Source organism: Carcharodon carcharias, chromosome 10, assembly GCF_017639515.1.
Source record: "Carcharodon carcharias isolate sCarCar2 chromosome 10, sCarCar2.pri, whole genome shotgun sequence".
NCBI classification, from domain to species: domain Eukaryota; kingdom Metazoa; phylum Chordata; class Chondrichthyes; order Lamniformes; family Lamnidae; genus Carcharodon; species Carcharodon carcharias.
Window position 1 is genome coordinate 51,634,447 of NC_054476.1, and position 22,052 is coordinate 51,656,498.

The window sequence follows — 22,052 nt, forward strand, 5'->3', positions numbered from 1 at the left end:
AACAAGCAAAAACCTGTTTGTGATGCTCTGAGTTCTGCCAGTTTGGGTTTGGCTCCTAACCTCATTTACAGCCTTGTGCAAGCATGGACAAAAGAGGGGAGGTGAGGGTGACTCATCTTGACACCAAGGCATGAGTGTGCTGTCCAGGAACCCTGACAAAATTGAAATCAATAGGAATCAAGGCAAAATCTCCATTGGCTGGTGTTATACCTAGCAGAAAGCAAAAAGGTTGTGATTGTTGGAGGTCAATAATTTCAGTCCCAGGACATTGCTGCAGGGGTTCCACAGGGTAGTGTCCTAGGCCCAACCATTTGCTTCATCAATGAGCTCCCCTCTGTCATAAGATCAGAGGTGGGAATGTTTGCTGATGATTGCACAAGGTTCTGTGCCATCTGCAACTCCTCAGACACTTAAGCTGTCCGTGTCCATAGGCAGCAAGACCTGGATAATATTCAGGCCTGGGATGATAGGTGGCAAGTAACATTCATGCCACACAAGTGCCAGGCAATGATCATCTCCAGTGAGCGTATCTAACCGTCTCCCTTGACATTCGGTGGTGTTACCATCGTGAATCCCACACTATCAACATCTTGGAGATTACCATTTACCAGGAACTGAACTGGATCAATCATATAAATGCTGGCTACAAGAACAGGTCAGAGACTGGAAATTCTGAGACAAGTATCTCACCATCTGACTCTCCAAAGCCTGTCCACCATCCACAAGGCACAAGTCAGGAGGGTGATGGATTACTTTACACTTGTCTGAATGAGTGCAGCTCCCACAACACACAGCTCGACACCATCTAGGGCAAAGCAGCCCGCTTGATTGGCAACTGATCCACCACCTTAAACATTCACTCTCTCCACCACTGATGCACAGTGGCAGCAGTATGTACCATCTACAAGATGCACTGCAGCAACTCACCAAGGTTCCTTTTTCAGCACCTTCCAGATCCTCGCCCTCTACCATCTAGAAGGACAAGAGCAACAAATGCTTGACCAAAGAACAAAGAAAAATACAGCACAAGAACAGGCCCTTCAGCCCTCCAAGCCTGCGCCGATCATATTGCCCGTCAACTAAAACATTTTGCACTTCTAGGGTCCGTATCCCTCTATTCCCATCCTGTTCATGTATTTGTCAAGCTGCCTCTTAAACACCACTATCGTACTTGCTTCCACCACCACCTCTGGCAGCGAATTCCAGGCACTCACTACCCTCTGCGTAAAAAAAAAACTTGCCCCACACATCTCCTCTATAGTTTTCTCCTCTCACCTTAAATCTATGTCCCCATGTAATTGAAAACAGTACCATCTGCAAGTTCCTTTCCAAGCCACACAGCATCCTGACTTAGAACTGTATGATTGTTCCTTCAGTATTGCTGGATCAAAACCCTGGTATTCCCTCCCTAACAGCATTGGGTGTTCCTGCGCCAGGTGGATTGCAGTGGTTCGAGAAAGTGGCTCACTGCCATCTTCCTGAGGGCAATTTGGGATGGGCAACAAATGCTGCCCTTGCCAGCAACACCCATAACCCATAAAAGAATTTTTTTAAAAGTAACCTTTTGGTTTTTATCTGGTATGGTGTTTGTGCAATGCTATTTTCAGCTTAGAAGCATAATCTTTATGAAAGAAGTGAATTTTTTTCTGTAAAGTTTAAATGATAGACCTTAGTGGATGTGCACTCGTTGAGACTTTCTTGTTCTTTTGATGACCTTATGTTGTTGATGGATAAACCCATAGCAACAATCTGATATTTAAAAGATTGCGGAAACTAAGTGGAACTCTTGAGTATTAAAAGAACATGAGACTGGTATGAATGGCAATTATTGACACTAAGTATATACGGTTGATTCTTACAATATTCCATTAAACAATGGAAAACTATCATTAGGAATACTTTTACCCCAATTTGTAAAAATGTGAAAGCTGATTCAAGGAATGGCAATGACAATGGAAATGAGAAATAAATTTTACAGGAAAGGCTTGTTAATTAATATAAATATATGTACAGCAGTACTTGCTGAATCAAGATTTTTATTGCAGCATAAACAAGCTTTATAGACAAATCTAATAAAATAATTCCGACCTAGCGTCCTTAAGATTATTTAAACTCCATACTTCAAAAATGCTTCTGTGAAGCACTTTGAAACATCCTGAGGTCATGAAAAGTGCTATATAAATGCAAATGCTTTTTCTAAATGCCAATTAAGGTACAACCAACATAATATGTTTTTTTTTAGGCATGATGGGTTTTGAGGGCCATGGCTCTCGATATGTACCTTCCACTGGAATGACAGCCAAAGAGCTGTGTGAAAATGATGATCTAGCAACAAGCTTAGTCCTTGATCCCTATCTGGGTTTCCAGACACACAAAATGAACACCAGGTATGTCAGGCAAGTATCATCCACTCCAGTTTTCAAATCTAAATAGATTGCTGATGCATTAGCGGTAAATTGTAATCTATTTGTGGATGCGATACAAAAATTATTTTTTTTTTTCTCCCATTTTTTTCCTGTTGTAGGTTGCTCACCACCTCACATCCTCCTCCAACCAGGAGGGTGGGATGGTTTGGGCCGCGGACCTCTCGATGACCGCCATCAGTAACGCTCCGTGTTTGGCAGGCAGGTGTGACTGAAATGGGGTGAGCCTGACGATGTCAGTTCCTCCTACCTCCCCCGAGATGGAACGCCTCGCTTCTGCGCGACGCTCTTGCAGCCTAGCCAAGAACTGACCAAACTGACCCGATTTGAGGTAGGGGGATTCAAGTAGCAGGCAGTCCTGGGACTCGAACCCGCGACCTCCTAATTGGGAGGCGAGTGCTGTATGGGGCTGTGTGACTTAAAATGTTCAGTATGTAGGTTCAGTCCTCACAACTTCCAAAATCCAAGTCATTTTTTCCCCCTCCTCTTTGTTATTTTAAAAGCTGAGCTTTTTAAAAATTAAATGGTTAAAAGGTACCTGTTAAAGTACCTGTCCCACAATTTTATTTTATTTTATTTTTTTGTTTTGGTAATAACAGTTTTCTCTATCTACGTTTCAATTGTTATAAATGATGGTAGCAAAAAAACTCCACCTACAATGGACGGGAAAGCAGATTTGACTATTTTCTTCCCAGTGCTTTTTAAAAAAAAAAGTGTTTAAATAATAAATTGGAGGTCTCCCACCAAACATGTCAGCCAAAATTGAAACGATTGAAAATGTGCAAGACTATTACCATTGGAAAAGTATGGTGAGCACAAAGGAATAACCTGCAAGGTGAAATAAGTTTAGTATTTTGCACAAATTAATTTTTTTAAAAACTTGGTGAAGAAAATATTAAAATCAAATCATTTATGCGTGATCATTTGATGCTAGAAATGGGACAAATTAAAATGAAGTGTCCCACAACGATGAAGGTTCGCTGGCGATAATTTACAAAAAGAATGCCTGAGGTCATCAGATAAGTAAACAGAAATGGTAAGTCAAAGTTGTTCTTGCAATGTACATCATCTTGACAATAAGATGCACTGTGGCATTTTCCTATGTGGTGAGTTCTTCATCTTCAGTGTGCTAAGTGTATTCTTGTGGCAAGACAAACGACTGAGGGTGAGTCCTTGTTAACTACTGTTGTATACCTCAATGCAACTGATCTGCTGAGATGGTTGTAGGAAAGTTGATGGTATCTGAAAATACAGCCGGTTCATTTGGATGCCTGGCTGAATGTTCTGCTTATCTTCAGTCAATGCCTACCAGTTAATCTACTTCACTTTTAGTTTTCAATGGAGAAGTCTGTTTATTTTTTTTTTAAATTGTAGAATTGTGCATCAAAAATTGTTTTCTATTTTCTGGAAAAACCAATAAAAATAAAGCATTTCAAATGAGACCAATGCACATGTATGAACATGGCATTCTCATCTTGCATTTCTCAATTCTTGCTTGGGAGTGGGTGGAATCCAGCCTTTGTTAGATGACTACCTTGGACAGAAAAACTGCACAAAATTATTCTATACAGTGTTTTAAAAGCAGGAGTAATAGTTGTCCAAACAGCACTTGATTATCAGTGTAAAATAATCTGTGTGTATCTCCTGAGGGATTATTAATATTACCCACAATGGTTGACCTTATGAAATGTTTTGTCCATCGTTTTCAATGACTCTACAATTTTAATTAGAATTTAAGGGGTTGAGGATCAGTTTTACATAATATAACTTTTGATCTGTCAATTGGTAAGGGAAGTGGTTAGCTAAGTTAAACGGACCAAAAGGCCCCATTTTAGATTGCTGGCCTGTGCTGATTAGAATATTCTGCTGGTGTTGATTGGCGTTATGTAGCTGAACCTACATATGGAAAAGAATTAGACAGGTTTATTTCTCCTGATAATGCAAAATCAAGTTTGATTTTTAATTAACTTGTGTACCAAGGCTTTCATGTCACAAATGGCTACTTGTCCACAGTACTAAAGGCACCTGTTGCCAGTGGTATCGCTTCCCACCATGAGTTAGTGTCACTAGGAAAGGAGGAGGGGGAAAAAGAAACTTGGCAAAAAAACACCCAATGGTGAATAACTCAGGTGCTAGTTTAGCCTCCTGTTTAATTAAGCAACTTTAGTTAAATTGTGATCATGGTCATCATAGCTTGTCTGTCCAAAGCTAGAGTCTGGCTCTAATATTGCAATATATCTTGAATAGCTCCTCGTGAATGCAAGATGTTGACGGGCACAGCATCAAGCAATGTTTAAGCCTTTGTCTTGGCTCTCTACGTTTAACATTTCTCAGCTTTCACTTGATCATATTTTAACCAGCCTTTCCTGCCTTTCTACTCGATTTAAGGTGCAGAAATATTTTTTGAGGTAAATTCTTAGATGAGTTCTGAGGGTAACAGGCCTTCAAGATTCCTTATTGTATCCCTGCAATTTTGTTACACTGTAGCCTTCCATAGTATTTTGTAGTAAAGAATTTTCAGGCAAAGCTTTTTATAAGCTATGCAGTGGTTGTCTAGGATCATACACCTGTTTTGTATCATCTCCATTTTACTTAAAGGCATTGCACTGAAGGCATCCCACCTCACTAATTGGCACTATGGTGACATTGTGGCAGTTTGGAATACAAGGTTTGGAAGTTATGTTACAGTTATATAAATGTTTGGTTAGACTCAATTTAGAGTATGGCGTTCAGTTCTGGGCGCCACAATTCCGGAATGATGTATTTGGCTTGGAGGATGTGCAACACAGTCACCAGAATGATACCAGGGTTAAAGGGGATAAATTATGATCGGTTGCATCGGCTTGTATTCGTTTGAATATAGAATATTAAAGGGTGAGCCAATTGAGGCCACTGCGGTTTCTAGTCTGCCTGATTAATGTACCTTATAATTTTTGTAAGTGCATGAGTCCTTTAAACTTTCTGTGCAGTCCTGCACATGTGGTTGCTTAAAGGGGCCAAATCAGGCACCGCTTGTGTGGAAACTAGGTTGCGGCCATGCAGCTTAAAGGGGAACATTGCACCTGAATTTTTAATTAATTATCAAGTTTTTCATTCACTGTTACAAAGACCAGAACAACATAAATGGACTTGATAAAATTCAAGCTTTTAACTTAATCTTCTGACCATAATTTTCATAGAATCACAGAATGGTTATAGCACTAAAGACGACCATTTGGTTTGTTGTGTCCTTGCCAGCTCTCTGCAGGAGCAACTCATCTAGTCGCATTACCCACCTTTTCCTTGTAGCCGTACAAATATTTCCTCTTCAGATTTTATCCAATTCTCTTTCGAAAGCCTCAATTGAATCTGTTTTCACCATACTCTCAGGTAGTGCATCCCGAACCCTAACAACTTTCTACATTTTAAAAAAAAAAGTTTATTTGAACCATTGCTGCTTTTTCCACTACCTTAAAATCAATATCCTCTGGTTCTCGACTCTTCAGCCAATGAGAACCTTTTCTCCCTATCTGCTCTGTCCAGATCTTTTAATGATTTTTGAGCACCACCTCCTATTGTATCTCCTCTTGTCCTTCCCTTCCTTAAGGAGAACAGCCCAACTTCTCCAATTTATTCATGTAACTGAAGTTTCTCATCCTTGGAACTATTAATATTGCTGACAAAAGACATGTTGTTGAAGCTTTTCTTGCACTCCATCAGGACAGAATTTGCAAGAATACCAAATTTCAAAGGGAACAACAATTTATACCGCATGAGAAAAAGGTGCTCTTTGGTTGGCAGGTGGGAGCTGATGGAGGTGTTGCCATGGAGAATGCACCAGGGAACAGTTATCCTCCAAGCTTTTGTCTAAATTCAAACCAGACAAATTGACCTGGTCAAGGCATTGGCATGGGAATGCACCAGGGCAATGCCTCGACCAATTGAGTTGACTTGCTTGGTTTGAATTTAAACAAAAGCTTGGGGGATAACTGTTCCCTCATGCATTTCCCATGCCAACACCTCTACCAGCTTCCATTTGCCAACCAAACAGCACTTTTTTCTCATGCAGTCTAAATTGTTGTTCCCTTTGAAATTTGGTATTCTTGCAATTCTGTCCCGATAAGTGCAAGAAGAAAAGCTTCGACAGCATGCCTCTTTTCAGCACTCTTCTACCAAGTGACTATTTGAACCATTAACACCTTCATATCTTTTCTAAAAGTGTGATGCCCAGAATTGGACACAATGTTCCAACTGAAGCTGAGCCAGTGTTTTATACAGGTTCTTCATAACTTACTTGTTTTTATACTCTTAAACCCAAGACTCCGTGTGCATTTTTAACAATTTCTCAACCTGCCCTGCCACCTTTTAAATCATTGTGTATCTACTCTCTTCCGAATTGAACCCTTTGCTTTGTATTGCCTCTCCTCATTCTCAAAATGAAGCACTTCACGCTTCTCGGCATTAAATTTCATCTAGCACTCCTCTGCCCATTCCATCAGTCTGTCTATTTCCTCTCGAAACACATCACTATCCTCCTCAAGGCTCACAGTACTTCCAGGTGTTGTCATCTGCAAAGTTTGAGGTTGTGCCCTGCACATCCAAATCCTGGTCATTAATATTTATTAAGAAAAGCAGTTGTTCTAACACTGACCCCTGGGAAACCCCACTATATTCCTTCCAGACTATTCACCACTACTGTTTCCTGACATTCAGCCAATTTCTTATCCATGCTATCACTGTCCCATTTATTCTATGGGCCTTAACTTTGCTGAGCTTTAACTTTACTGACAAGTGTGTTATTTGGCACTTTGTCACATTCTTTTTAGAATTCCACGCGCACAACATCAACTGCATTACCCTCATCAACCCTCTCTGTTACTGCATCAAAAAATGTAATGAAGTTAGTTTAACAAAATTTGCCTTTAATAGATCAGTGCTGGCTTTTCTTAATTAATCCAGATTTGTCCAAGTGGCTGTTGATTATGTCCCAAATTATCGTTTTTAAACTTTCTACCACCAAAGTTTAACTGACTAACCTATAGTTGCTGGACTTCCTCTAATACTCTTTTTTTAACAAAGGTATAAAATTTTCAATTCTCTTGCCCTCTGACACCATTGTTGCATTGAAGGAAGATTGGAAAATTATGACCCGTGCCTCCACAATTTCCAACATTACTTCCTTCGGAAGTATGCTTTGTTTAAAAAATTTAGTTCAAGATGGACTTTAAGACTGGAAGCAGTATATGTTGTAACTATTAATAAAAGAGATGGTACAACATACTTGTATGGTTTAATTTTAAAATGGTTGTCTTTCAAATGCCTTTTCAATTCATTATTATCACTGATATTGTACACAACTTTATACTGTGCATAAAATTTATTGTTCAACTCTCTTTTGCCCTTTTTAAGATTTCGACCCATTAAAGGAAGACAGGAAGACCTCAAAGAAGTAATAGAGGATTTCAAGAAGAAGGAGAATTTAGAAAAAGCCTTCAAAGCACTAACAACGGGAGAATGGGCACGACACTATTTCCTCAACAAAAACAAAAGTCAGGAAAAATTATTTAAGGAGCATGTACGTGGAGTTTTCTTTTAAGTTTATTTTCATGAAAAATTTTCCAGGAGAGCACTGTATATGCTTAAGGGTATAAATGATTCAAAGTGCTCCAGCTCTCCAAAACATCATTTTGATACAATTTGACAGAAAAGTCTGATTGAAGCATGAAAGCCTTCCAAATCCTTCAAGATTTTCTGCATTGCACCTTGAGTATAAACCTCCTGTTAAATTTCACAAGGACAGTTTTGGAAATCTAATGACTTCTGTGTAAAATATTTGTGTGCGTTCTTGTTTTGTTATTGAATAATAAAATGTTCTATGATCGTATAGCCTGCTGTTCTGCATTTTCCATATGGCCCAATTTACTCTAGCTCCTTTGGCTAGGCAGGAACTGTTCTATATTTTAGAATAGAATTTTGTTGAAGCTGGTGGGCATATTGCGATAGCAGTTAATAAGGCATAAAGGAACTTGGAGTTTATAAATAGGGGCATATAGTACAAAGGCAAGGAAGTTGTGGTGAACCTTTATAAAACACTGGCTTGGCCTCAAATGGGGCATTGAGTCCAATTCTGGGAACTACACTTTATGAAGGATGTGAAAGCGTTGGTGAGGGTGCAGAAAAGGTTTAAAAGATTCTGGAGATGAGATGCTTCAGTTTGTGTGTATAGATTAGTGAAGCTGGGTCTCTTCTCAGAAGAGAAGGTTGAGAGGAAATTTGATAAACGTGCTCAAAATCATGAGGGTCTGGACAGAGTAGATGGACTGAAACTGTTTTCATTGGTGAAAGGGTCAAGAAAACTGGTTAGGATTTGGATTGCAATGCCTGAGAGTGGCGAAGGCCAATTCAATCATAGCATTCAAAAGGGCATTGTATAATTACCTGAGGAGGAAAAAAATTGCAGGGCAATGGGAAAAACACTGGGGAATGGGACTAGCTGAGTTGCTCTTGCAGAGAACTGGCATAAATGTGATGGGTGGAATGGCCTCCTGTGCTGTAATCATTCTATGATTCTACCTTTTTTAAAAGGAAAAACTTCTGGACAAGCTGAGCTGACTGAAAGCTTTGTTTTGGAGCAGTCATATTGGCTGCCAGGAAGGCTGATGTTGTAGTGTATGCGAAGTCTCGCAGCACAAACTTCTGTGGAGTGGGTTGTATATATGTAGGTTCGTTCTTGGCAACAACACAGTTGGTGATGCAAATGATCTCGTTTTGTAGATAACTAATTTTGTTACATGTTCAAGGCCCACTGATGGTCTTCCATGTATACTCTTAAGGGTGCAGTCTAAACTGTAGGCATTAATATCGTGGGTTTATACCTTTCTCTTACAAAACAGAGGAGTTGATAAGGTTCCATTCAACCAGTAGCATTATCTTGCCCCATAACAGCAGAGGGAATTGTATTTCCCACTATAGTTTTCTGCAATTTTGACCATTCGTATGGCTACCGTTAATTTGGTTGGGGGAGTGCAAGAGATTACTGCCTCTAGAATTCCCTTTGTGCTCCAAACTCATTAGACTATATATTACACATTCTTTGACCATGACAACAGTGTAAATGTGATATGGTAAAGATTCCTGATTGGTTATTTAACTGGGGCATCTAAACATTGCTAAGCACTTCTATAAAGTGTGGTTCAAGAGAATTACTGTGTGGGAATGGTTACCTGTAATTCACACATAGTGTTCGGCTGCATGAAACACCAGGTATTAAGGGAGGGAGACCGTTTTTTAGATGCAATTAGAGAAAATAATGATGTGTCCAATTCCCTGTGGAAAGATATATAAATTCTTGGGCCAAATCAAAAGTCAACAAGTGCATTGCTGGGTTATGGTTCAATGATCTGTCAATTGAATATTTGAATCTGTCATTTACAGGAAATTGCAATTTAGCACAACTTTGTTCCTCAAGTGCAACTGTGTAAGATTATTATATAAATGTAAACATTATACCTACAAAGTGTTTAATGTATTTTGGGCAGGTTTTCATTTATCTGAGAATGTTTGCAGCCGAAAGTGGATTTGAACTCTTGCCTTGTAATCGGTATTCATCGGAGAAAAATGGAGCCAAGATAGTTGCAACCAGGGAATGGTAAGAAGTGGACTAATTGTAGGTCATAGATTTATTTTAGATATGTGGTAATTTTATTTTTGATGCTCTCATGGCATGGTATGGTGAATCTATGCTCATGGAAGAATTAAAGATAAAAGCAGCGGTAGGACCTGTGGTCTCTACTTTTTTTTTCAAAAACTAATCTGAATCTATGGAATTAAATTATTGCATTTCATACAGAATGAAAGCAGTATTTGTGCTACTTTTACACCTGCAAGGGGTGTGTGTGCGCGCATGTATGTGCACTTTTGCTTTGGCATAACAAACTGGTTGTAAACAGACTGATAGCTGCATATTACAAATAAAATAATTGCTGAAAACCTTCAACAGATCAGGCAGTTAACATTTCTGGTTGTTGACCTTTTATCAGAACTGAAAGATGTTTCAGCTGAATAGCTTTTAAGCAAGTGCAGAACCAAAGGAAAAGGATTGCGGTGGTGGAGATGGGAACGGCAGGCAAAAAGCAATAGTGTTCTGTGATGGGATGGAAGGCAGAAGTGCTTAAATGTAAATAGTTATGCTGTAATACAAAAGGAAGTGATCATGAGACACAAATAATGGGTTGCAACAGAATGGCAGTGGAAGAAAGCGTGGAAAATCTGGCAAAATACATGGCTCCCATGGATCATCATTGTTGCTGAAGAAAGGCCTTGTGTGTGCTGAAGATCTCCAGTTTATAAGTTGATTTCTGCCATTGGCGTCACAATTGAACAAATGTGCATTATATTATAAAAATGGAAAATTTGTACACCTGAAATATCAAAACTTAAAGTTAGGTCAAGTACACAACAGCAGCTAGCTTTTATATAGTTCTTTTAGAGGAGGGCATTTAACAGAGGTGCAGCCAAAGAATGGGATGTTATCAGAGGTAACCAAAAGCTTCATCAGGGAGGTGGGTTTTCAGAGGTGTCATGAAAGAGGAGAGAGTGATGGGAGGGCTTTAATGATTTGAGTGGCAGTGCAAGTTCAAGAACCTTGGAGAGGAAAAGGCAGTTATAGATTGCGAGGGCAGAGGGATCAATCTAATTTTTTTTGAAGTGGGGCAATAACTGATTTTGTAAATGAGAGGGACAGTACAGGAAGAAAAGGAGCAATTTTCAACATCAGCTTGGGGATCAAGAAGGGATGTGGAATCTAATTTGAGGGAATAGGATCAATAGAGCAAGGGTAAATCCTTGGCTGAGGTGATTTGAGGGAGGATATGAGCGATAGAGAAATTAAGGGGAGAATAGGGTAGATTTGGCTTGGGCAAGGTGAAGGGCTGGGGAAGCAGCAGAGGCAACTGAACGAATGATCTCAATTAGAAGCGGATGAGCACCTTGCAGTTGTCCATGAGGTTGGGGCAGAGGAGAGATGGTTAACGAGTAGTGGCGAAGTTAGGTCAGGAGATTTGTATATGAATAATCCATTTTTTGGCTAGAAGTTTGAAATGAAGTTTGACTTTAATTGTTCCAAGCAGTTGAGCAGCAGATATAAAATCTTCTTCTGTAATTACGCTAAGAAAAGTCATAACACACACGAGTTAGGTTGCTGGGTCATGCATATTAATGATATCGCACTTTGTATTCTTTAGTTACTTGCCATTTTCTTTTGGGTATAATTACACAATTTAGTTTCCACATGAAATGGCTCCAGTCTGCTAAATTTGTGAAGGGTAAACCCCAAGGCACATGATTACAGAACAAGATGGAGCACGATTCCCCTTTCCAGGAGTGGTGTTCTTCATTCTGATGCTATACTTTGCCTGTAAATGCACTATTAAGTGTCTTTTTCATTACTTATCTATGCCTTTCTTAAACTCCTTGAACACCTCGGATATAGAGATAATATCTTAATTATCTTTGTACTTGCTTGGCTTTGGCTATGAACTGTAAGGAAAATGAAGCTAAGCAGCTTTTGCAATGAATGGTAACCCTGCAAGTTGTGCCCTGGTACATGAAATTAGTATGCAGGTACAGCAAGTGATTAGGAAGACAGACAGAATGTTGTTGTTTATTGCAAGGGGAATGGAATATAAAAGTAGTGGTGTTTGCTACAGTTGTACGCATTGGTGAGACCACATCTAAATTACTGTGTATAGTTTTTGGTCTCTTTTATGAAAGGATATGATTGCATGAGAAGCAGTTCAGGGAAGGTTCATTTGACTGATTCCTGGATGAAGGAGTTATGAGGAGAGATTGGGCCTGCACCCATTGAAGTTTAGAAGAATTAGGTGTAAGCTTATTGAAACACATACAATTCTGAGGGGACTTGACAAGGTAGATGCTGAAAGGATGTTTCCCCTTGTGGAGGAGATAACTAGGGGATGAGTTTAAGAATAAGGGGTCTCACATTTAAGACAGAGATGATGAGAAATTTTTTTCTGTGTGTTGTGTCCGTGAAATTCTCTTGCCAGAGAGTGGTGGTGGCAGGGTCGTTGAATATCTTTAAGGCAAGAGTTAGATTCTTGACGAATAAGGAAGTCAAAGGGAATCGGGGATAGGCAGAAGGGTTGAGTTGAGGCCACAATCAGATCAGTCATGATCTTATCAAATGGTGGAGCAGGCTCGAAGGGCTGAATGGCCTATTCCTGCTCCCATGTTCACATGTTGGTAAATACTTTACTCTTTTCCATCCCCCACCCCCCCATCCAACCAGAAAACTTACTCCAGTAGACGATTCTAATGGTATTATGTATTTTGCAGACTAAAGATCTTAATTTTGTACAATATTTGACCTGTACATAGGAAGAAGAATGACAAGATTGAGTTGTTGGTTGGCTGCATTGCAGAGCTGTCAGAGATGGAAGAAAACCTACTTCTTCGGCATGGAGAAAATGATTTTAGTGTTATGTTTTCCACCAGGAAGAATTGTGCTCAGCTTTGGCTTGGACCTGCAGCATTTATTAACCATGGTATGGAACCCTTCATAAGAGTTAATTACAATGAATAAATATAGTGATTGGGATTATTAGCGCACTGCTATAATTCGGGCTCAATCTCCTTCTGTTAATTCAAAGTCATTTTGTTTGCTTGAAAGAAATTCAAATTTTCTGGTACTTCCAAGTTAAGGATTTTTAAGAATCAACCCAGCAAAACAGAGTTTAAAAGCTTCATAACACAACATAGCAACTGTTGAAATGCACATAATCAAAACTGAGTCTGAGCACAAATTCCAGTCATTTTGGAAAATACTCTGGTTTGCTTTCTGCTGACATTACAACAACTTGCACTTTCATCGTGTATTTAACATTGTAAAACATTCCATGGCACTTCATAGGAGAGATCATCAAACAAAATTTGACACTTAGCCACATAAAAACATTGGTGATCAAAAGCTTGGTTAAAGAGGTAAGTTTTAAGGACCATCTTGAGAGAGAAGGTTAGGGAGGGAATTCTAGAGCTTAAGGCCTGGGCAGCTGACAGAACAGCTACCTATAATATTTTTCGTATTGTTAATATCTAATTAGCATATTACACAGTTCAAAATTACACCATAATTACTGCATCCACTGGGTAGAAGGTTACTTCTGTGTGGCAACCAGTGCATGTCTGTTCTGTCTCACTGTATTCTGTTTGAATGAGGTAAGACTATGGATGTAGTGTCTGTTCAACCACTTGTCCATAGTAAGCTTGGTCTTGGATCCAAACTGGCTCTCCTGGTTGGAGATCTGGCAGGTTGCATGCCATGTGACATTTGTCATAGTTCCATATCTGGCTGGAACAATATTTGTTTCTCTGTCTCTCTCTTGGTCTGTCCAAGTCATCAGCTTACACACACACACACACGACCCGAAAGGGTGTGTGTGAGTGTCAGAGATCCACGCGTTGCAAATATCTCCTTGACCCGTGTAATTACGGTGTAATGACTTCTATCCATTTGGAGTAGTAGTCTACTATGAGCAAGAACATCTTGGCTCTGTGTTCGAAGCGGTCCATCTCAGACCTTTCCACGATCATGATGGGAAGGCAGATGACATCAATGGTACTCTTGTCTCCTGACGATGAATAGCACAAGTAATACAGCTTGAAGTGGCTCGGCCTTTTGTGATGCCTAAATGTACGTGGTGCAATGTCGAGCCTCAGAACTCTTGGAATGACCACTCTCACGTCATAGATGAGTAAATCATCAACTACTGAGGTGTCCTCTTTGTCCATAGCATCTAAGAATGGGATTGTGTGGCATGTATGCTGGCCAACCTTTGACCCTGACTTGAACACATTCTTCATCAGATTTCTGTTCATCTCTGATTTCATTTGGCTGGTGAATTGTTGCTGGTAGTGTTGTAGTTGTTGGCGATATAAAGATTTCTCCCCCTTCAACAAGAGCTACGTCACCACTGGGCATGGGACAAAGTATCTGCATTCTGTTGCTTTCCTGGCATGTATTTTGCATCAAACCTCACCATTCTCTGTCTGAATCATTGTACTCATGGAGGCATTTTTTTCCTAACTCCTTAGAATTTAAGCATGTCATCAAAGTCTTATGGTCTGTCCCTATCTTGAAGTGGAGACCAAGAACATAACCTGTGAACTTCTCAAAAGCCCATGTAGCAGCTAATGCTTCTTTCTCCATCACTGCATATATCTGTTCAGCGAGTGGGATGCATAGTAAACTGCTCTGTGCTATCCATCCATCTGTATCTGAAAGAGTACAACTCCCAGTCCTGCAGAAGATGCATCTATGGCAATGATAGTGGGTAACTCTGGGTCATAATGAGCTAAAGTATCAGTTAATATCAGCATCTCTTTGATATTCTCAAAAGACCCCTCTGTTGTGCTTCCTCCTAGCACCATGTGACTCACGACTCCATCCAGTCCTTCTAGGATGCTTGACATTATATCTCCCTGCCAGAAATCTACCAGAGTACAATGTCAACGGGTAGTTTGTAGCAAAACCTCCCAAAGAAAGAATTCAAAGTTGTGTACAATGACTCTCTATCAAGGGATAGTTACCAAAAACTACTATTTGCATCTAGCTTCATGAAGATTGAACTCTTTCCAATTTAGCTAAGCTCTTGTGCACTGATGACCTAGAAGTTGAAGTTCATCCTTTGTTCAGCTGCGTAAGACCTACACACATTGTTAGATCAGTTGGGTTTTGGCACCAGGACCGTCCTTGTTGCAGGTGAAATAATCCCTTGCTTCAACATAGTTAGTTTCCTCCTTTACTTTTCTGGGTGTTAACAGGCACACTGGCTTCATTTCTTGACATAGAGTTACGTAGTATGCTGTCTTTTATCTCTAGTGCTGTGAACAGCTGTGGGAATTCGGTTCTGAAGTTTTTGGGCTGAACTTCAGCTTTTTAGTTCCTCTACTCTGCAAATCAGATGCAAGTTGATATAGGCCTTCAGCTCAAGAGTGAGCAACTCTGGTTCTGAATCACATACAATGTTAGTGATTTTTTTTCTCTCTCTCTGCTGGAAGATTGTGTTCAACTCCCCTAAGACCTGGAGTTCTGTCCCTCGGCCCGCTTCTCTAACCATGGTTCAACTTCAAAAAGAACCAAAACTGCTGCACCAAGAGCATCTTGTTTCCTGCCACTAGGATATCAGCTGTCTGGTAGTTTATGTTTGGTCCCTGGATCTGTCCAAAGAAAGTCACCTCAATATCATGGATAGCATCTACTTCATGGATTGTGCCACCTTTCGAAAGCTCCCCTTTGCGAGTATTCTGCTTCTTGCATTGACAGGCAGCCTTTCTGTATGAATGGCATCTGACCACTTTGGCAGGGCAGTTTTCATGCTTGTTTTTTCCTGCCACACCAATTACAGTTAGAGCGTCCATCAACAGCCCCAGCTATCTCCCGTGCTTTTTTTTAATGACGGCTTCTCTGTTTTTAAATTTGACACACTCTACTGGGTGTGCTTTAGAGATGGGGGTTCCTCCTGACGTCTTGAATCACAGCTCGATTTTGCTTCCTGACCTCGGCTTGTCTGCTCGGTTGGATTGCCCTGACTAAGGTTAGATCACCTCTTGACTACATGTGGCCAGACAAGGCAACACCCGGCACCCCCACAACAGATCTGTCTCTGATCAACTCCTCCTTTGAGCTGCAATTCTCTGCAAGTCCATTAAGGTATTTAGTGTAGTGAGAAGTTCAGTTGCAATATTTGATGTGACTGTCAGCTACTTCCATAGAATTGAATATAATGGCTGTGGTGAAGGCTGGCTCCTCTAATTCCATCTGTTACTGGTATTGGGCCTTTTCCTACCCTTGTAAGCAACAACACTCTCCTGAACCACACCACCAATTTCTGACCAGCTTTCGTCATGTCAGCTGATTGTATGAACTCTCTCCTATGGCTTTCAGAAGTTACCTGTTTTCAGATTTGGCCATTAGTGTCTCTAAGATTCTTGATTTGCAGATGCAACAGTTTCCTCTACTGTTGGAATGAATTTACTGTGCCAAGTGCAGCTGGGAAGGGATTCTGCTTTTGGATTCTGACATTCCATGAGCCCCACAGTTGTGAACTATTGAAGCAACTTTTCTGTTTTGCAATACCAAGGTGATGCAACATTCCTCAAAAAAAAAAGTTCTGGTCATATCATGTCCTTCTGTTGTTTCCATGTTATGGACAGCAAACACCATGAAGAGATTAATGGATTTTGTAATTCTCAATCAGCAGTTTTCTTTTTTCCCCTGCAAATCATGGCTGTATCTCGCTGCTTTTTTCCCCCCAGCTAAGCATTCTGTTTGAGTGCAGCTTGTGAAAAAGGCCAGTTTTGTCACCATTTTAGGAATTTTATAACCCATCCAGTTGTGGATGCTTTCTGGGTCTGGGCAGCTTTGTCTCCCTATCTGTGGCCCTTGATTTTGTGGTGACTGATTCATGATGCAAAAACGGCAGCTGTTCTCAGCTCTTCAGTGAATTCATTTGTTCATTTCTAGAACGACACAGTTGGCTTACTCGCGATGTTTCGTTCCTTGAACCAGGTTTAATCTGAATTAAACAACAGATATTGCTGGACAGAACCATTTCGGATGGGAATTTGGATTAGCCATTAATTCAAATTAAGAGGTTAGAATTAAGAAATACACTTGCATTTGGGCTTTTCGTGCAAATTAGATACATTTTAATTAAGTTTAAATCAAAGGGAGAGGATTCTACTTAGTTTGCTGGTCTACTTTTTCACATCCAATTTTCTACCTACTCTATTCTGGGGATTAATGTTTATGCTGCAATATAGCGCTTGGCCTGTAGTATATGACACATGACCATTTTCCATAAACCACAGTAAGTATTCGCAGACTATTTGATGACGGGGGTTATATCACAGCTAACCCTAATCCTTTCCACATGCACCTGCTTTAACCAAGATTCACTGGATAATTAGCGTGAATGGGAACCCGGGCTACTTTTCCCCCATCTTTTATCCATCTATCTTCACCTTTTAAAGAAAGGATAAAAAACTTGCCTTTCGTGTTTTTGGAATAGTTCAAAACACAGCATGGTTAATTAATCACATTGGTGTAATCATTATTGTTATACAGGCAGTAATGCCATGAGATCTTTGCATCCACCTGAGCAGACAATTGGGGCCTTTTTTTAAATGTGAAAGCTAATAACACCCCTGTTAATACTGTCTAAGTACGGTACTGGAATGTCATTCTAGATTATGCACGTAAGCCCACACCTTTTTGCCTCTGGTGAGAATACTGTCAATCACTGCCATGACTGAGAACGGGTGGGGGGAGGAGGGGGGGGAAGGGGTGGGGGGGGGCGGTGGGGGGGTTATGTTAGCTGCTTTAGTCTCTTCCTGGAGTATACAAACAATTTTGTCATCAGCATGCTAATCACAATCTGGACCGCACTCCAAACCTATGCATTTATGACTCTGATGAATATTGCAGGTGCCTTGAGTGAGGTTGATCCTGTTTTTCTTCATGCATTTTCTGCTAGTAAACGTTAATGGATAGCAATTGCAGTAGGGACCCTGGCTGACTTTTGTTTCCTCTTCCCTGACCTAAATAATGCACTTCCACATCGGGAAGTGCAATTACCCATTGAAACATTGGAAACACATCAGAAATAAAGTTGAAAAACAGTGCAACTTGAGACATTTTGGGTCATAACAGTGGGAACTTCATTCTGGGCACCTAATGGCCGCATGAAATACCCTCAGATCCACCTGGCAAGAGACAGAATTCTGATCAGTACTGAATAATGATGCCTACATATTGTTTTCTGAAGTGATAAAGTATTTTGAAATGCATTGGTTTTAAATTGCATTGATGAAATATTAATGGCTTTATTCTGTTTGTTTTTTTTCCCCCAATGTGATGTTCTTTAAGACTGCAGGCCGAACTGTAAGGTAAGCTATGATTTTGCTATCCTCAACTTGGTTTCCTCAATAAAACATGATCAGATTTACATTGACCAAGAATATAAGTTTGTTTTATTTCTTTTAACTTTAGTTTGTATCAACTGGTCGGGATACAGCTTGTGTGAAAGCGTTACGAGACATTGAACCAGGGGAAGAAATCTCCTGCTACTATGGGGATGGTTTCTTTGGGGAAAATAATGAATTCTGTGAATGCTATACTTGTGAAAGGTAAGAATACTGTTTTTAATTTGGTTATTTACTATGCAATTGTATCTCTGGGAACTCTACCCTATATGTTAAATGGTAAATTTAATTTTTTTTTCATGCACAAAAATCCCCAGTTTTCTGACGTACTGCTGTACTGTAAATAAATTCAGTTTTGTAATGTTAGACTTTTTTTCACCACCAGAGGATGACACGACTTCAGCCTGTCAACAAGGCATTCTGGGTAGGATACCAGTCGATCTTATGATCATGCTAAAGTTATTTTTTGCTTTATACATAAAATGGACACTTGATACTTTTATGACCCAAAATTTGACATATATTCAAATTTAGTTGAAAATAGGGTGGAGTTCCTTTTTAAGGATTTATTTTATGTATGTTTATTTTATATTAGCTTATGAGTTGCATTTATTTCACTTTTTTATTTGAATAAAACTGATCTTTTTTTATCTGCTTTTGTAACTGGACAGCTTAGTACAATCATGGAAATTTTCCTGTATATTAGGAACTTTAATGGCTTACTTTCTTCCTTCAGGCGTGGGCAAGGTGCATTCCGATCAAAACCTGGACTTCCTGACCCTGTACCAGTCATAAATAGCAAGTATGGACTCCGAGAAACAGACAAACGTTTGAACAGATTAAAAAAGTTGGGAGATAATGGGAAAAACTCTGACAACCAATCTGTGAGCTCAAACACTGATGCAGAGATTACTCAGGAAAAAGGTATTGTATCTTGTTTCATTTCCATCATATTTTGCCAGTTTCTCCCCAGCCTTTTTACCTGAAAGCTTTGATTCTTCTGTAGGATACACTCTGCCAATTTACCCTTCTCCCGTAAAAATAACTACTTGATCCATCCCTTCCCAATTCCAGGGAAATTAAGGCTAACTGTAACATTTGAATTATTGCCCCCAAACAGTGACCATTTCATATAAGAAATTGAACCTGGGTCCTAGAACTCAAGAGATTTACAGAACAGAATGGGGCCATTCAGCCCATATGTGTGTTGGTGTTTCTTTCTGGAGTAGTCAAAAACCAATCCCATTCCTCTGCTCTCTGCCCATATACTTGTATCTTCCTCTGCTTCAAATGTCAACCAGTTCTAGTGGCAGAGCATTTCATGCTCTTCTCATTCTCTCTGATAATGTTAAATTGATTGCACCTCATAACTAACTACTCAAAAATATTCTTTCCCATTTAACTGTATTTGTTTTTGGGCTGAAGACAACATTGATAAGGCATAGAGCCATAGAAACTTGCAGTGCAGAAGGAGGGTTTTAGGCTCATTGTGCCTGTGCTGCCTCTTCAAAAGATTTGGAATGCACTACCCAAGAGTGTGATGGATGCAGATTCAATCATGGCTTTCAAAAGGAAATGGAATAATCATCTGAAGAGAAGATTTGCGGGCCTAGGGGAAAAGGCAAGGGAGAGGAACAAGCTGAGTTCTTGCAGAGAGCCAGCATGAACACGATGGACCAAATGGCTGCCCTCTGTGTTATAATCATTCTATGATTCTAAAACAGCAGTCAGACGTAGCCCTACACCCTGTATTTTGTCTGCAAAAGTGCAAGTTTCTTATCCTTGGGTGTATATCTTGCTACCATTCATAAAATTATTTATGAAATCTGATTCCATCACCTTTTTAGTTAGTGTTCCAGATCTTGACAACGGAGTGAAACAACTTTTTCTCCTCTCTCTTTTAAATCTGTTGCCAATGATCTGTGTTCTCTGGTTATTGGCCTATTGTCACCTGGGAATAGTTTTTCTTTTATATCTACCTAAACCTCTCATCATCTTGAAAACGTCTATTAGATCACCTCTTAACCTTCTCTACTCCACAGAAAATAGGCCTAACTTTTCTAACCTTTGTAACATAAGTTACTCATCCCTGGTAATATTCTGGTAGACCTTCCCTGTACCCTTTCAAAAGCCTTTAAATCTTTCCTGAAGTGTGTTGCCTGGAATTGTCCACAAAGCTCCAGCTGAGGCCTTAACCAGTGATTTATAAAGTTCTAGCATTATCTCTACCCCCAAGTACATATAAACCCAAGTTACACATGTTTTGCTGACCACCATATCAACTTGCTGTGCTACTTTTTTTTTTACAGATTTGTGTATGTGGGCACCAAGGGCTCTCTGTTCATATGCCCTTTTCAAAATTATGCCACTTATATACTGCCTTCCATATTAGTCCTCCCAAAGTGCATGAATTCACACTACTCTGCCTTCGACTCCTAACTGCCATGCTTCTACCCATTTCCCCATGTCATCCTGAAGTTTACAATTGTCCCAGTTCCCATCTACTACGTTGCCATATTTTGTATCATCTATAATTATTGTTCATCCCTGTTTAGCCTGAGAGCATTAAAAATAGACCAGATACAGTAGCTTTCATTTTTTTTTTAAGTGCTAGCCTAAGAATTGCTGAGTTCACTTTCACAATTTATCATGGTAAGATTGAATCACTCAATAACCTGATTGTTGACCCCCTCTGCTTTGGGATAAATAATCCCAATGTCTTAAGTCTCCCCTTATAACATTAGTTTCTCATACCATTCTGATGAATTGGATGCATTCTAGGAAGTATTCCCCATTTTGACCACATACTTCATCTTTTTCCCTGTCTATTTTTACATGGTCAAAATTGCTTAGTATATCAGTTGTTCTTAAAAATCCTTCCTAACTACCTCACTATCCCTAAGTAGCGATCATCACCTAGGATGTGCGTTCCAGGAACTCTTCAGACTGCCATATGTAACACAGCATCCTTAGCTGCTCCTCAAACTTGGAAACCTTGAAATCAACTGCAAGCAATCAGAGTTGGTTCCTGCATGTATGATCATTCTGGATACCCAAAGCATTCAGGGACTTGCATAGTGCACAATTAACGTGCATCATGGGCTTCAGTTCAGTGTTAATTGTTTTCTCCTAAACTTTAAGATAAAACAAATGCAACCTGGTAATTTAACCCTTTAACTACAAATTTTCAGGCCAACTGCCCTCCAATGCTGAAATCCTTCTAAGAATTTCTCATGAGGCTAACCCATACACATCCTCCAGTTTTCTTTACAGACGTCACAACTGTGCGTTCAGTTCAAGTGTGACGTTCACTGTTGCCTCGGCTGGGACTTTAAAGGTCAGGATCATTCCCTGGTTCTTAATGGTTCTCGATGCTTCCACAGCTGATTCCTAGCTCCTGGCAGATGTATTCTCTCTGTCTGTTTCAAGCTGACTGATGGAAGGATGGGGACACACAAGGCGCTGTGAGGACCATTGTAGGTTTCTTCCCTTGGCTTCAAACTGGGCCAATCTTCCAGCTGCTTTTCCCTCAACATCCAGCTAAGAGCTCCACCTGTATTCCGTGCAGTGAACAGTGAAGTTAGTATTTTTCTGCTTGACGTGCAGTCCTAACTGAATGACAGTAATTTCCTTTGGCTCTCTCCACTCAGT

General features: G+C 39.9%; 1 protein-coding gene across 4 annotated transcripts in view; it reads left to right on the forward strand.

The window, feature by feature from the left end:
- Positions 1 to 22,052, forward strand: part of kmt5b (lysine methyltransferase 5B) — a 42,686-nt gene that overhangs the window by 14,437 nt on the left and 6,197 nt on the right. For 2 of the 4 annotated variants that reach the window (XR_005944195.1, XM_041197270.1), the window contains exons 3-9: positions 2,243 to 2,396; positions 7,812 to 7,977; positions 9,941 to 10,050; positions 12,798 to 12,964; positions 18,346 to 18,365; positions 18,469 to 18,605; positions 19,138 to 19,325. Coding sequence is in view for 3 of the 4 variants with exons in the window: in XM_041197270.1 (XP_041053204.1) it covers positions 2,243 to 2,396; positions 7,812 to 7,977; positions 9,941 to 10,050; positions 12,798 to 12,964; positions 18,346 to 18,365; positions 18,469 to 18,605; positions 19,138 to 19,325 (942 nt within the window). In the remaining variant the exon portion in view is untranslated. Of the gene's footprint in view, positions 1 to 2,242; positions 2,397 to 2,609; positions 2,755 to 7,811; positions 7,978 to 9,940; positions 10,051 to 12,797; positions 12,965 to 18,345; positions 18,366 to 18,468; positions 18,606 to 19,137; positions 19,326 to 22,052 lie in introns of those variants that run through there. The other 2 variants (XM_041197271.1, XM_041197272.1) reach the window with 2 other exon arrangements.